The sequence below is a fragment of the Ptychodera flava genome, chromosome 4 (assembly GCF_041260155.1).
Source record: "Ptychodera flava strain L36383 chromosome 4, AS_Pfla_20210202, whole genome shotgun sequence".
NCBI classification, from domain to species: Eukaryota; Metazoa; Hemichordata; class Enteropneusta; family Ptychoderidae; genus Ptychodera; species Ptychodera flava.
The window spans coordinates 28,773,244-28,787,981 of NC_091931.1; the positions used below are offsets into that span (position 1 = coordinate 28,773,244).

Here is a 14,738-nt window from a genome sequence, read left to right on the forward strand (position 1 = left end):
GTACGCCACATAATGTAAACAATGACTGCACGGTGACTTTACGTATACTATTTTCACCCAATTTTACGGTTTACTTTCCATACGATACATCCACTCATTTCCCCATAGGTTTGTCTTGAACATAGACTTTTTCAAAGTCTTACTGGAGCAGAGGTTCGGCGCGGCGTCGCCTCGGATTTGTACAAACCGTGATGACGTTGCCAGGCGATCGATCGACACTCCTTAGTATCTCATGCGTCATGGTATACGTTTCTCGTCCGAAAACGAAGCGTTTGTCATTGTATTCTGTGCGTTTTTGAATGATTCAACACAATGCATATCATGGCAGTGGCAATAGCTATCCGCATCTTTGTATACGGGTAAACGATGCAGAAATCCAACGAGTATGTTTTCTGCCACGGGATCTATTATCGGAGTTTCATATTGTACTTCACTCTTGCAGGGAGTCTTGATTGCAGAGTCGTATTTGCCTTGATAATGAAGCCACCGTTTTGTCCAAACGCCGTCCTAGAAATGCCGCATTTCAGAAAGAAAGAACGGGAAAAAATCAAAACAGTTCTGAAAGAACAGCAAATTCGCCTACTAGATGTCCAAATTTATCGAGTGTGGTTATTTCAATGGACGACGTTGGACATTTACCACAATGCTCAACGGCCGAGTCGTCTACCAAATTTTGTAGAGCTTTTGTCTTACAAACAATCCTTTCCTCATTCTACCTTAGTTTAGCGAGGCAGGGCTGTGTCTCCATTATAAAACGTAGTTTTCCACAGTTCTTGCATGGATGGTAGTTGTAATTTCCTTTTCAAAATTTCGTTGTCTCATCGGCGCTGTCGCGGATGGGAGGGTACCGACGACTATTCCCCCGGCTTAGATTACAAGTTTTATGGTGACCGAAATGAAATGTGGTGTCGATTTGTTGTCTTATGATATTTCAAAAAGCTTCTGAAAAATACTTATTTTAGAAATCAAACCTGTTAATATTTAATCACCTAAAATAAAATCAGAATAAAGTGATCGCATCTCTCGGAGTATTCATTTCAATGTTCATCCCTCCTTATAAAATGGTGAGTTCTAGTATTTCGCTACTTTGAATGCTCCCGCCAAAATCGAGTGCACTTGCACTTCTACACTCTCCACGCAGTCGCGGTACTAGTTCATTACAAACGCGTGTTTTTTGTGGTAGTCAGAGTCAGACTGATAATCACACTATGTCAACTGGCTTTATGAAGATAGCGGTCATGATGAGCACTAGAGGTAGCCTCGGGAATTTTTTTGCCAGGAATGAATTGGAGCTAGCTGTGATGGGGATCGAGCGCGGACATTTGAGTGCAACTTATGGGACTGATTGGTACGGTGACCTCAGCTGCCGCCGGCGACGTTTGTCAACTCGACGTCTGATCAGCATAAGTGACCCAGCAGTGACGACCGAATATGCCGAAGGCGATAGCAGGCGTCAAAAAAAATCTCGGTTTTGTCAGCACATTGGATTCTGGAGGCTACTTGGTTTGTGTTACATAGGCATGCACGGCTTCAGATCGGGAAAGAAAATGTATATCACTTTTGGAAACAGCTAAGCGTAAGCGATAGTTACGCATATCGCATTGCGATGATCGCGCTTTCAACAGAACGTTGACTCGAGGGTAAAACTTGAAATTTGAAAAGAAGACAGAAGATATACAGACAGTGTAGACAAAGTGAGAGATCATGCCAGAATTTGTGCTGCCACTTGTCCGTGGTTTCAACCCGAACATACCAGACGTACTTTATGTCGGGTATAAATGACAGTATATAGGCCTTCCTGTCTGTAAAATGTACGGCTCAGGTAGGCCAACATAAATGAAAACGGTCCTTTTCAGGACCAACAAATTTTCCAAAAAGAGAACTACCTAATCAAATGTGTTTGCATGTATTTATTATACACAGTGTGTCTGCGTTTGTATCTTTCGGTACGCTCCGAGTATTTGGTATCTTTCCCCCGCGTTGAACAATCAACGCCACGTACGTAAAAAGTAAACAACGTATCGCTCATGACTCATTTGCAATTTGCATATCATGTCAATCATGCAGATTCAAACTGAACATCGAACGTTATACCGGCGATATTACCGGCAAATATTTTATCCTTTTCCTGGTTCCAGACGTCATTTCAAATTTAATTTCGTCAGAAACCAAGTATATTGTGCTCCAAATACTTATACACATATCCCTCAATTTCCAAGAAAAAAATTAATCGGTAGATTTCTAAATTAACGGTTTTTATTGACGACGTCCAGAGCGTACCGAGTACGTTTGAATATCCCACCATTATGACCACTCTCGTAGGTTCTCGCGCTTTTATACGGGAGTTGGGGCTTTAAATCAAACGTTTTAAAATTAACTGCCAGTATTTTTGTACTCAAGAAATGTAAAGTTTAATATTCAAAACATTGCATGAACCTGAGGTAACTGATAAAAGCGTTCATTCCAGCAACCACGCGTGCGTACACTTTCTACTTAACCAAAATTTACTTTCAAAGCAACAACAAAATATGATATTAGCTCTAGGAACACTTTGAATGTTTTGAAACCTTTGCATCTTTCAATCAAGATTTTATTGTACACAGGAAAATTCTTGGTAAGGCTGTGTACGTGTGCCTTCAGTAACTTTGGACTTGAACAAAGCAAAAGTACGGGTCACGGGCATCTCGGACGACAGGACCGTTTTGAGCTGTGAATGGTTATTTCTATTCTCTTAAGTAACAAGTTTACCTAATTGCTGATTCTGCCCCTGATTTTGAATTCAGTTTCACACTCATTGCCCCTTGTAGTTTGAGAGATAGCTCGTCATATAGTGTATCGGATGCATAGGCATGGAACTAAAATGTGCCAAATTCATAAGATGAGCCATACAAGTCGACCTTATTGCGTTACGGAATCTTTGTAGACTATAGTCGGCCGGCAGCTGCCATATGACAAAAAAAAAGTTATACATGTAAATAGAAGTCATCGTTAAAGCTTTGCATACCGTAAGTTGTCAATGTTCTTTTGTGAAACGTATTTGTACCTTACTGATCGTTTTAAATCTACCTCGGGAAGTCAACTATAAACAGGATAACAAAGAGCGTTGTATGATGAACATGTGTTGTATTCACGGAATTATCAAATACGCAAATAGCCTAAATAAAACATGAACCTCTAGTCGCGAGATCTACTTCTTTATGAAGTTCTGTTGTCCACTTACTAAGTAGTTGAACTCTTTGCATGTGTATACATACATACATACATACATACATACATACATACATACATACATAATGCATGCATGCATGCATGCATGCATGCATGCATGCATACAAACATACATATATACATACATACATACATACATACATACATACATACATACATACATACATACATACATACATACATACATACATACATACATACATACATACATACATTCTTTCGTCAATGTATATTGTGTTATGATGACGTTCCAGGGTTGGGCTTTGCGGTAAATATGATTTCCTCGTACATTTGTATTTGCACCGCTTAAAATGTTCCTGTTGGTAAACTTTCATTTGGCACTGGTAGCTAAATATTGATCTTACTTTCCCCCTTCGACTTAAAGGGATATAGTCGTCGGAACTGCGCTCAAAGGTCGTATGGGACCCATACGACCCATGGCAACAATGTATCCAAGGCACAATGGTGATTGATGACAGTTAAAACATGTCTGCCATAATCTATCATCGTATAATTTAAATGTTGCCGCTCTGATGATGAGGTGCATCTTGATATCGTGCACGAAATACATTGTTTGTAAACAAGAAACTCGCACAGGCGCAGTTCCGACGACTATATCCCTTTTTATTGCAATTAGGTTTATAATTTAACGGAAAAGACACCCTATCCTAACCGTAGACAATGTAGAGAAAATTCAAATTAGGGGCATCTTAAATTAACGAGGTGACAGACTTAGCTAAATTCGCTGAAAATAGACTCTAGCTAAAAATACATGGTATACAGTATTCTGTGGGTTGAACTAAAGAGGGCGCGCTGCAATGTCGTTGTTCCAGGGGTACATCAGTCGCGCGAAGACCATGCAATAATTAATAGCATCCATGACAAAACATTGGTGTGCTAAGGGACTGGTCAGTTTCTTCGGCCTGGGGGGGGGGGCGGTGGATTATTTTTTGCCGACGTCAAAAAGTGGCTGACCCCCCCATTCCAAATTTTGAAAACAGGGTGACCCCCCCCACGCACGCGACAACTGTAATATGTAATAATATAATACTGTAATATATATATATATATATATATATATATATATATATATATATATATATATATATATATAATATATATATATATATATAATATATATATTATATATATATGTAAATATATATGTTATATTTTACATACATTTATATTTTAAGTCATTCTGTGTTTTAATGAAATTGTTGGCATGTCAGTTGTAAGATAGGAATTTCAAAGTGTCAATCTTAAAGTTTGAATACAGTACATTTTGAATGAGCTGTGAATGTATTTCACACTTTCTATGCTTAACCAGATGTCCTGAACTGTTGTACAGAAATGGATGTCAATCATTAATATCAAACAGGAAAAAGCAGTAAATCAAAAACTTTGATGATGTTAAGACTTGCCAGCCATCCAATTAAATCTCCTGAGGAACAATAGAGAGGCATTTTAGCCAAATCTGATGTGTGCAGAGTCTGAGATGACCTTTTCTTGTAACATTGATATTTGTAGTGCTATGTTTGCTTTCTCATACTGAATTCCCATAGAGAGAACAGAAAAGTATCAGGAATTTGTCGTGCTTTTCATATGAAATGCAGATTTCATAATAGTACACTTTCACTTAGCGTATCTCTGGCATATATCTCTGATTTATTAAAGTATGGCGCCCGAAGGGCGCGGAGAAAAATATGAAACATCCTGATATCTCTGATATATATGTCTTGTATATTAAAGTAATGCACAGGAAGGGTGTGCTGAAAAATGTCTGATATATTAAAGTAATGCGCTTGAAGAGCACGCTGAAAAATATTGAACATACATATATCTCTGATATATGTATGCCTGATATGTTAAAGTTGGGCGTGCTGAAAAATATGTCTGATTATTAAAGTTATGCGCCCGAAGGGCGCGCCGAAAAATGCAACTGGATGGATGAAATTTGTGGCTGACACGATGCATTTTAGGCAATGATGAGCCTGTGTCGAAATTCAAAAACACACTGACCCCCCCTATTGGGCATTTCAAAAACATGGTGACCCCCCCTATCACCAAAGTCAAAAACAGGGTGACCCCCCCCATGAATCCACCGGCCCCCCCCAGGCCGAAGAAACTGACCAGTCCCTAATGTGGTAACTTGGTTCTTCCCACAGGTTATCGTAACGTTGCTTGGATAGTCGTTCGAGGCGGGCGGCCGCAGGTCGCCGTTTACTTGGAAAATAGTCTTTCCAAGTAAACGGCGACCTCCGGCCGCCCGCCTCGAACGACTAGCCAAGCAACGTTAACATAACCTGTGGTATACTATACATCCTAAGTCTTAGTCTCATAGGTAAAACAGGGTCTCGCGAGCAATATTCGTCTAGAAGTTATGAATATAATCAATAAATGTATTGTATTAAACTTCGTTTCATTATACAAGCCTTACCTGTGTCTAGTGTGTGCCTATTACTTTACCCTAGCTATCTGTGTATAGTATTTCAAAGAAAACAGTCTATATCTGTTAATTGCCCTCCCTAATCCCCTTACGACGCGGGGGCTTATCGCCCTGACCAAATACCTCGTTAGCAGCTCATAAGGTAGTAGGCACACACTAGACACAGGTAAGGCTTGTATAATGTAAAGAAGTTCAAAAGACATTTATTGATCATATTCATAACTTCTGGACGAATATTGCTCGCGAGACCCTGTGGTAGAACCCATCGCAGATGAACGTATGCCCAGTATTTCAAAAGCGACGGTGCATCTAATGGTACAACGACAAAGTTATTTTATGACACACGGAAGAGTATGTTCCATTCCTCGAATCGAAAATCCCGGTTTGAGAGCAAAACGTTATACGTTGAACTTTGACCCAACTTCCGCACTATTTTTTGGTTCTAAAGTTTGCCTAGTTGATTTTCTCAGCCTAATCGGGTCGAAAGGAATCTTTCTGCGTTCTCCTATTTTGTACAATTTCATTCAACTTCTGTTAAATCTGCGAATATCAAGCTACAGTTTGCAACGCTTATAGACTTGACAGCTGAGTACCAATACAATACAATACAATGCAACTGTACTCTTATAAATTGCTCTGGTATACGTGCAATGCGTGCAGTTACGTGTATCAATCTGACAGTCGCTGAAAGTTCAAAGCATTCATATATTATCATGGACCATGTCATTGAAGGAGGATCGTAAAATGACAGATAGACCTTCTGAATTGTGTGCTATTTCTGGACATTGTTGATTTATATAATTTGACCAGCAAAAGTTCATCACAATTCATCAAATATTAAGATTCATCGACCCGTAAAACGCTGTGCCACAGCCTATAAACCCATACTGTAGTAATGCTCTTGCGCAACGTTCTATTGTGTTTGAAAGCCCATTCTACTACCTCCATGGCCCATTCAATAATACAATTTTAAGCACTTACTCGTACACATGATGAATTTATTAAAATGTGTCTGTCCATCCAGACAGCGTTGCCTTGGTCCTTTAACGTCGCTCTTTAGGCCATGGACAACGAGAAAAAACTCCTTGTCTGTGTCTGGGTACAGGTTGAGTGTCTTGTCAAGTTAGGGACTGGTCAGTTTCTCCGGCCTGGGGGGCGGCGAAAAATGCAACTGAATGATGAAATTTGTGGCTGACACGATGCATTTTAGCCAAGTATGAGCCCTGTCGAAATTCAAAAACACACCACAGTCCCTCTATCCACTATATGGATAGAGGGACTGTGAACACACTGACCCCCCCCCCTATTGGGCATTTCAAAAACATGGTGAACCCCCTATTTCAGAAGCAGGTAAAGGGTACCATTTTGCATCATGTATTATGAGGTATCCTGTAGCACCAATGTTGGTCCTTGCCCTTGTGATCAATAAATATATCAGACCTCCAACTCATCCTTTGTCCCCTCAAGACTTGATGGCACCCGAGACACTTTGCATATTCTGGGCAATGGATTGGCGCATGCCTTTCTGTCTGTCATTGCCCACCGGCAAGGAACGACACTGAAAGCAATGTAACGTTACGGTTTAAGTCACGGTGCGCGCACAGATCTTTTGAACGTTGGCGAGAGACAACATACTTCATGCATTAATTTTTAAAGTAATATAACAGTTTAAAGGGTTTCATATGCTTTAAGGGTATGATAGTTTAAAGTGTGATTACAATGTATACAGCGTGAACTTTTAGACCGATGAATGTTCATCGGTGAGAATAAGTCAGTATCGTTTGTTTTGCATACCCGTATATTATGGCTACGTATTATGGTTATTATGGTATAGCGTATAGCTCTTTATTTATTGATTTTCCAGGTTTGTTGGTGTCTACCATCAGAGCACTATGATCAGAGATGGCAATCACGCCAGAGAAATCTTTACACAAGTTAATATTGATCTATTTATACGTGGACAAAGAGCCTAATAGCAGGAAAAACCGGACATGGCTGCAGATTGTTCGGGTGAACACATAGCAGGATTGCTCGCGCCATGAATTCCTAATGAGTTTTAAATCTGGTAGACACAGATTTTGAATTTCCGACGACAAAAGCGTAGTGCTCACAAAAGCGTCACCAAACTGGACAAGATACTGATGAATATACGATAAATTATTCCTATTTTGATGTATACTCGCAAGTGAACATTTTGAAAAATATTTATATTATAAGATGTGGAAGCATTGACCAAAGTTAAGAGTTGTTTTTCACTCTACTTACCGCATAAAAAAATGATATGAGGAATTGTACAGTTATTGCAGGGTTTAATGAAGTCATAAGAGTTTCGACTCCAGAAAGTTTGAAAATTTGACCATTTATAGGTTAACACGGTACAAACGGTATCAGGTTGAAAATAGATATACTGTCGGACCACATTCCCCTTGCCGTGAAATAAAAAAAAATCGTTCTTGTTTTCAAAAAGAGTTTTAGCTTTGCAGAGTAGACAAAAAGGGGGTTAAGTATGTGATCCGTGTCAGTTTCTCTTTTTTTGTTTAACTTCATTTAAAAAGCATGACATGCAAAAGAAACTCTACACGTCATCTATACTTGCCGTGAGTGCTTGACGACCAGAAGTTTGCCTGGCAACCCAAAGCGGGGTTGTTAGGTATTTCTGATCGCGTCATCGTACACGTAACTTGCAAGGTCCTGTCGGACTTCAAGATCTGAGGAGAATAGGAGAAGATGTGTGTTTGGGCGTCTGTAATCTTGGCTGTTGCCTTTTCACCGCTGTGCGTGCTTGCTTACGGATCAGGGGCGCCAACATCGGTATGCACGTCGTTGACGCCAGATCACAAACTGGACGGCACGCCATTGTCAGCCCAGTGCGCAGAGAATGCCAAGTATTCAATAATGCCAAGTTCAGATGAATATGAACCAGGCAAGACCATGACAGGTGGGGGAAAAAAACCATCTACTGATTTCTCAGAGCTACTTTAACAGTATCATCGTCAAAGATAAAGGCAAACGTTAGCAGTATCAATGACTGCACGATCACCCGTTGTCACTGAGGGTTTTGGGGCGTCCAATACAGTAGAAGACTGTAAAAGTATATAAGCAAGTATTTGAAGCCCCAAAGACTGCTTTAACGTTAAGCATAATTCAAATACGTTCAGTGATTCTATCGAGTGTTGCTGAAATGAAACGTGCCCCTATGAAATACTTTAACGATTTTATTGATATCAATATTTCATATCATGATATTATTTTCAAATAATTACGAAAATAATATTATATTTCTTTGACTATTTATACCCTGTTCGCCTGTCGTCTAAGGACTTATTTACCGAAAATCGCATTTTTCTTCGTTGACTCTGAATCGCTTCTAATTCGCACCTTTGCGTGATAATTGTTTTTATAGTCACTGTAGAGGGTGGCGATTATCAAGGAATTTTCCTTCAAGCCAGGATCGTCGGGAAAGATGATCCGGTGGGTACATGGAGCAGTCCGCCGGACAATACTCAGTTGCGTACGTGTACGAAAGCAAGCGACTCTGTCACTCATGCCAATACCAATGTGAAAGGCAACAACTCGGTTTATTCGTGGACTATTGAAGAGGGATCGGAGGCGATTGAGTTTGTGTAAGTCACAGATATTTTGACTTGAAAGACACGACTGGGTAGTGAAGAAGTGGTAGATTCCTGTGAAAAAAACGTTGCCGTCAGTGAGAGAGAATATTGAAATAAGAAAAGGGAGTGTTGACAGTGTTTCTCTACAACATTGGCAGTAGAGGTACTAATGTCTATAGAATAGGCGAAAACTGTAGCCTAATAGAATGACGGACAAATTTTACGATACGTGTACTTTAATCCGACACCCGGCATCAGTTGGCTTGCAATCGCTTGCAGTGATTTGCATCGGTATAGGTTATAATCTGAGTCGCTCCGGCTCGCTGAAAAAAACTTCCAATATAAAAGACGTTTCAATGTATCCGTGCCCTAAGAAACCAAACCTGAGTGCAATGGCTGCAGCGCGGGGTCGGGGGTCGGAGCAGGCGCCTCGACCTTTCTCATGGGTCAGCTAAGGCCATTTAAAGAAAATTCTTTGTTTGCCGTCTTTTTAAGTTGCAGTGGATTTTTGAAAAACTTACCAGCCAGCCAGCCAGGGAAAAAACAAACACAGACAAACACACAAGTGAATTAACATTAGTTCAACTTTTATTTTGTTTTGGAAAATAATATTTTTATCTGTAATAGCTTCAACATTGTGTTTGTTTTATTAATTTTCTCTGAAAATCTAATACTGTAACACAAATACCTCTAACGCCTTCACTGCCGGGAGAGGGCTTGTCAAGCATACCTGGAACAGCGTACTGGCACGAAAAAAGTATAAGGGACTGATCAGTTTCTTCAGCTTTTTTTTTGGGGGGGGGGAATTTGTTGGATCCATTGGGTTACCTGTTTTTTGTACCTTGATGATGGACGGGATCACCGTGTTTTTTAAATGCTCAGTAAGGGGGGGGGGTCATTGTCTTTTTCAAATTAAGCCACGGGGTAACCATTGCCTAAAATGCATCATGGAAGCCACTAATTACACCATTCAGTAACTTTAATATATCGGATATTCAATATATTGGATGTTTAAACAAAAGTCTGTTTTGTAAAACATCATACCAGCTACAAATTGTATCATTAAGTTACAGTTTTCGACGCTCCTCCGGACGGCGTATATATATCAAAATTATCTGAATGTTTGCAAATTGAAAGTTTGCTTTGCAAAGCATCATAACAGCCAGTAATTGCTTAACTTACATATCTTATATTAACTTACATTTTTACAGTTCCGGACATCTGATTATGCACAGAAAGTGAGAAGTACATTCACAGCTCATTCAAAATACTTAAAGTATTTTATTCACAATTTAAGCTATGTTGAAATTCCTATACTATGACTGACATGTCAACAATGTCACTAAAATAGAATTTATAAAATAAAACTTAAAATTTTGTGTATATATATATATATATATATATATATATATATATATATATATATATATATATATATATATATATATATATATATATATATAGTGATGGGCAGAGGCCCTACCACTGGAAATAAAGTATTATTTTTATTTATATATATATATATATATATATATATATATATATATATATATATATATATATATATATATATATATATATATATTGCTACATTTGGCTCGGTTGGAGTCACTCTGTTTTTGAAAGTTGGATTAGCCAGTTGTTGGTTTGTTTTCCATTGGGGCTCAGCCAAGTTTTGATATTCGCAAAAAAATAATGCACCGTTCCCCCTCCGGCTGAAGAAACTGACCAGTCCTTAGTCCAGAATAAATTAGGTTCATATACTTGAATATTCGTCGCACGAGGGCTCTCTTACACTTGCTTCATCGTTACTGTCGAAATAGAACGACTACTTGTGCAAGGCCTTGGGTGACGCATCTTCAGGTCTACCCGGCTCGTTATTCGACCCAACACTTTTAAAGATGTGTACATGAATAATTTTGTTCCTCCCACGACACTTCGACAATATTCCTGTAACAATCACAACATAAGCCAATAACGTGGTCGTCACGATCGGGTTTTCAAGTTTGTTGAAAATGATAATTGCCATCTCATTACTTTAAGCTGCCTTGAATATTAAATTATCAACATTTTTGTCTTGTCGTCAGAGCAACCATCGCCGAAAATCATGACGTTTACTGGGTTAAAGTGAAATCGGCACAGATCTGCGGATGTCCAATGGGTAAGCTATCATTGACCGAATCATGCAAATATATGTTGCAGAATGATAAGCTTATACATTTTCCTTTCGATGTGAAAGTAAACATTTGTCAAGTTGATTCGTCTTGACGTTATTGTTGCCCTTATCAATGATCGATTCTTTTGTTGGAAGGGAGGCAATCAAAATGACTTTGTGTAACCGTAGTTATCTGTAAATCCTTGTCAACGCATAGACAGTAGAAGCTTCTCCTATCTATGATCAAAGACAGGTTTATGTATTGTCCCAAATAAACCAATGACATTCAAAGCATTTATTCAAAAACTCCGTCTTTCCCTCTCGCAGGTACATCTCCAGATATTATTCTGGTCGTCATGGCAGCCGTCCTCTCTATACCTGGGGCAGTAGTGGAATTGTGTTTCCATTTGAATTCGTGTTCAAGGTTAAATGACAAGAAGAATTGAGAATACGACGTCTATTTCCAGGAATATTTAATATAGCCAGTTTCCTAGCGTTGTTTTGCCCTATTTGTCATTTCTCTCGAAACTAAAGCAGAAGCAAGGCAAAGCAAAGTAAACCAAAAAGAAAACAAAAATGATGGACCAAAATGCTTTGGGATATATTATCGTGATTGAATATTGTGACCAGGTGTTATCACTTAAAAAGTATCATATCGACATTGTGATATGCAAGGGGCCGTCGATTATAAAAGCTGGCGCACTGTAAAAACGTAATTCCTTAGTTTAGGGGGAGGGGTAAGACTACAATTTGTTTTGCGTGCGTCAAAATCGCAATAAGGTATCTGCTGTACCAAAAAAAAAAAATAAATAAACTAGTCAGACCGTGGAACCATAACAGAAGAAAAAGAATGACGATACATCAACGGGGCACGTATTCGTGTTCGTATTCGTTTTCGGTTCTAAACGTGCAGACTCAACTACAATGCTTATACGGCTCTGACGCAGTACTGTCTCGGCGCCCATCGAGAAAAATGGGACAAGAATTATGACAACCTAAAAAACAATAACCAAACAAACAAAAATATAACACAATTTGAACTCAGACAAGAGAATATAGACTACTTAGGGCGTTGAAAAAGCGTAAACGTAAAGTTTGTTCATCCATATTTATTTGTAGATTTTCACAACGTATGTGTAAAAGAGATGTCGTGTTTTCCATTTATAATAAACAACACCCGTTTTCCTGAGACCATTTTCGCTTTAAAAACTTTCGTATTGAAAGGGGGCTGTTGACATCAAACTAAGGAATTAGTTTTCTGGTGAGTCAGCTTTTATTATCGACGACCCCTAAATGAGCACAAGGTTCATGACGGGAACGTAGTTCAGGGAATCTAACAAAGTAGATTTCAGTGTGGAAAATGCCGACTGAAGTTCAGCGTGTAGGTGTTTACACCGTAACGTTCCATATTTTTAGTTCCCCTATCAAAAAATACTTTTGATTAGGACATTCATTTGTTTTGCTACAATACTTTCTGATACCTTTAGAGCTTTTATCCCCAAATATTGTAAAATCGGAGTTGCCTTTTCAAATATTGTAAAACTCAGACTCAGTTTCATCGTTCATGCTCTTCAAAGTCATGGTGTACATGTACTCCTATGTTATTCCAGTATTTTAGTAGTTTTTGTTCATTTGGTATGAATTTTATTTTTATGGGTTATATTGGTAAATGTTCCGCAAGGATAATAAATGTTTTATCATAATTATTATTTCTTGATTGCTGACACGATGCTATTACTCCAAAGTGACACACTCACTATGTTGAGTGCTGTGTTTCTTCTGCAAACCAGTTTTTCAACCCTTTATCGCCCGGTGTTCGTTTGGTGCACCGCGCTCTGTGTCCTGTGGAAGGGTTCCCGCCATTGAGGGCGATCAAATCGTCGTCATCATTTTGTGAGACTTAGCTTCAACGTGCAGATATGGAAACAAACCCTGCTTCGTGATCAACGAAACAACCTCTAGTAAGAGCAGACACAAGCACAGTTTGAAATATTCAATCACTGTTTACTATATGACCTTTTGATCAGCAGACCACAATAATCACTGTTAACTAAACGCGCATTCCATGAAAACCCTGTTTGTGCATATTGTTTGCAGATAACTCTTGTTACGACAGAAAAAGACAGTGAAGTCTTTCAAATAAATTTATCAAAGCTAATAACTAAGGCAAGGGGGAATTCACTAGAAGTTACAAAACAGTGCGAAGATTACAGTACTTAGCTTAATAGCTGGGACGGTACAAAATCCAAAATTACAGTCTCCTGGGAGTTGAGTCCAGACAGACCGGACACTGATGAGTGAGAAGTTCATTCTCTGGCAACAGGCCTTTGTAGGTCTGAACCGTGCAGAGCTAAAATTCCAGTGTGAGTCTTGAACTGAACACTGACGTGAAAAAAAAAAAATTCTGTACCGCCCCGTATTTATAGTGAAAAGAAGCTATCTATGGAGACCACCAGAAAATTCTTGAGTTTCAATTGATATGCTAATTACAGTTTTAAAAATATCTTCACTTGAAGTAAAACATTTTTTCCAATTTTTTTCCAGTTTTTTTTCTGTCTGAACGTAACACATTGTTACGTTATTGTTACGTTCAGACAGGAAAAAATTTGAAACGTTTCTGTGACAGTATTTGCGTTTTGCAAACACAGGGGATTAATAGTTTGAGTCTGCTTGTATCCACACACACAAAATTAAGTCTCTTGTGCCGTTCACACACAGGCCATTAAAACGCCTCTACAACGGCTCTGGTCCAATACTGGCACAAAAAGTTATGTGTGGACGCTCCGAAGTGCTTCTGAAACGTTTCAAATTTGAGACGGGTTAGCCGGCTAGACCTGAACCAGTGTAGGGATTAACTCTATCCGCAACTCGCTGTGTGGACGGACTGAGCCGCTTCAGAGCCGTCTTAAACTACATCACGCGACAGGTATTTGTAACATATAACAAACAACAACCAACATTAAATTTCTTTGGCATGGCTGCCGAACCACAGACAAATATAGAACAGACTAGCAATGCGGCATGCCTTTTGTTCCATGGTCGTCTCGGTAGACTATGGCCTTTTCATATTAAAATGAGCTTCAAAGGTGTTAAACTTTTTGGAGACTTTGTTTGTGGTTGATAATTGCACGAGATTATGCGAAAACTACGACGAGATGGCATCGTACTGCCAGTCGCGTAGCAACCAGAATTACTTTGTGAGCTCTCAGGGCAGAAACACTGCTTCACGCAAATCAAAACATAACACGCCAGCAGTTTCATAAACATGTCCTTCCTTGACGAATGTGTAAAAGAC

General features: G+C 39.0%; 1 protein-coding gene across 1 annotated transcript; it reads left to right on the top strand.

Annotated features, from left to right (window-relative positions):
* The first annotated feature begins 8,275 nt into the window (after positions 1 to 8,275).
* Positions 8,276 to 13,152, top strand: LOC139131389 (putative defense protein 3). Its single transcript, XM_070697415.1, has 4 exons — positions 8,276 to 8,615; positions 9,081 to 9,300; positions 11,376 to 11,449; positions 11,771 to 13,152. Exons 1-4 carry the CDS (start codon positions 8,405 to 8,407, stop codon positions 11,887 to 11,889), a joined length of 624 nt encoding a protein of 207 aa, XP_070553516.1. The 5' UTR covers positions 8,276 to 8,404; the 3' UTR covers positions 11,890 to 13,152.
* Positions 13,153 to 14,738: the final 1,586 nt, after the last annotated feature.

Coding starts and splice junctions, on each gene's coding strand:
- LOC139131389 (XM_070697415.1), top strand. CDS start 8,405: ATGTGTGTTTGGGCGTCTGTAATCTTGGCTGTTGCCTTTTCACCGCTG. Junction 8,616..9,080: donor ACCAGGCAAGACCATGACAG/GTGGGGGAAAAA, acceptor TTGTTTTTATAG/TCACTGTAGAGGGTGGCGAT. Junction 9,301..11,375: donor TCGGAGGCGATTGAGTTTGT/GTAAGTCACAGA, acceptor TCTTGTCGTCAG/AGCAACCATCGCCGAAAATC.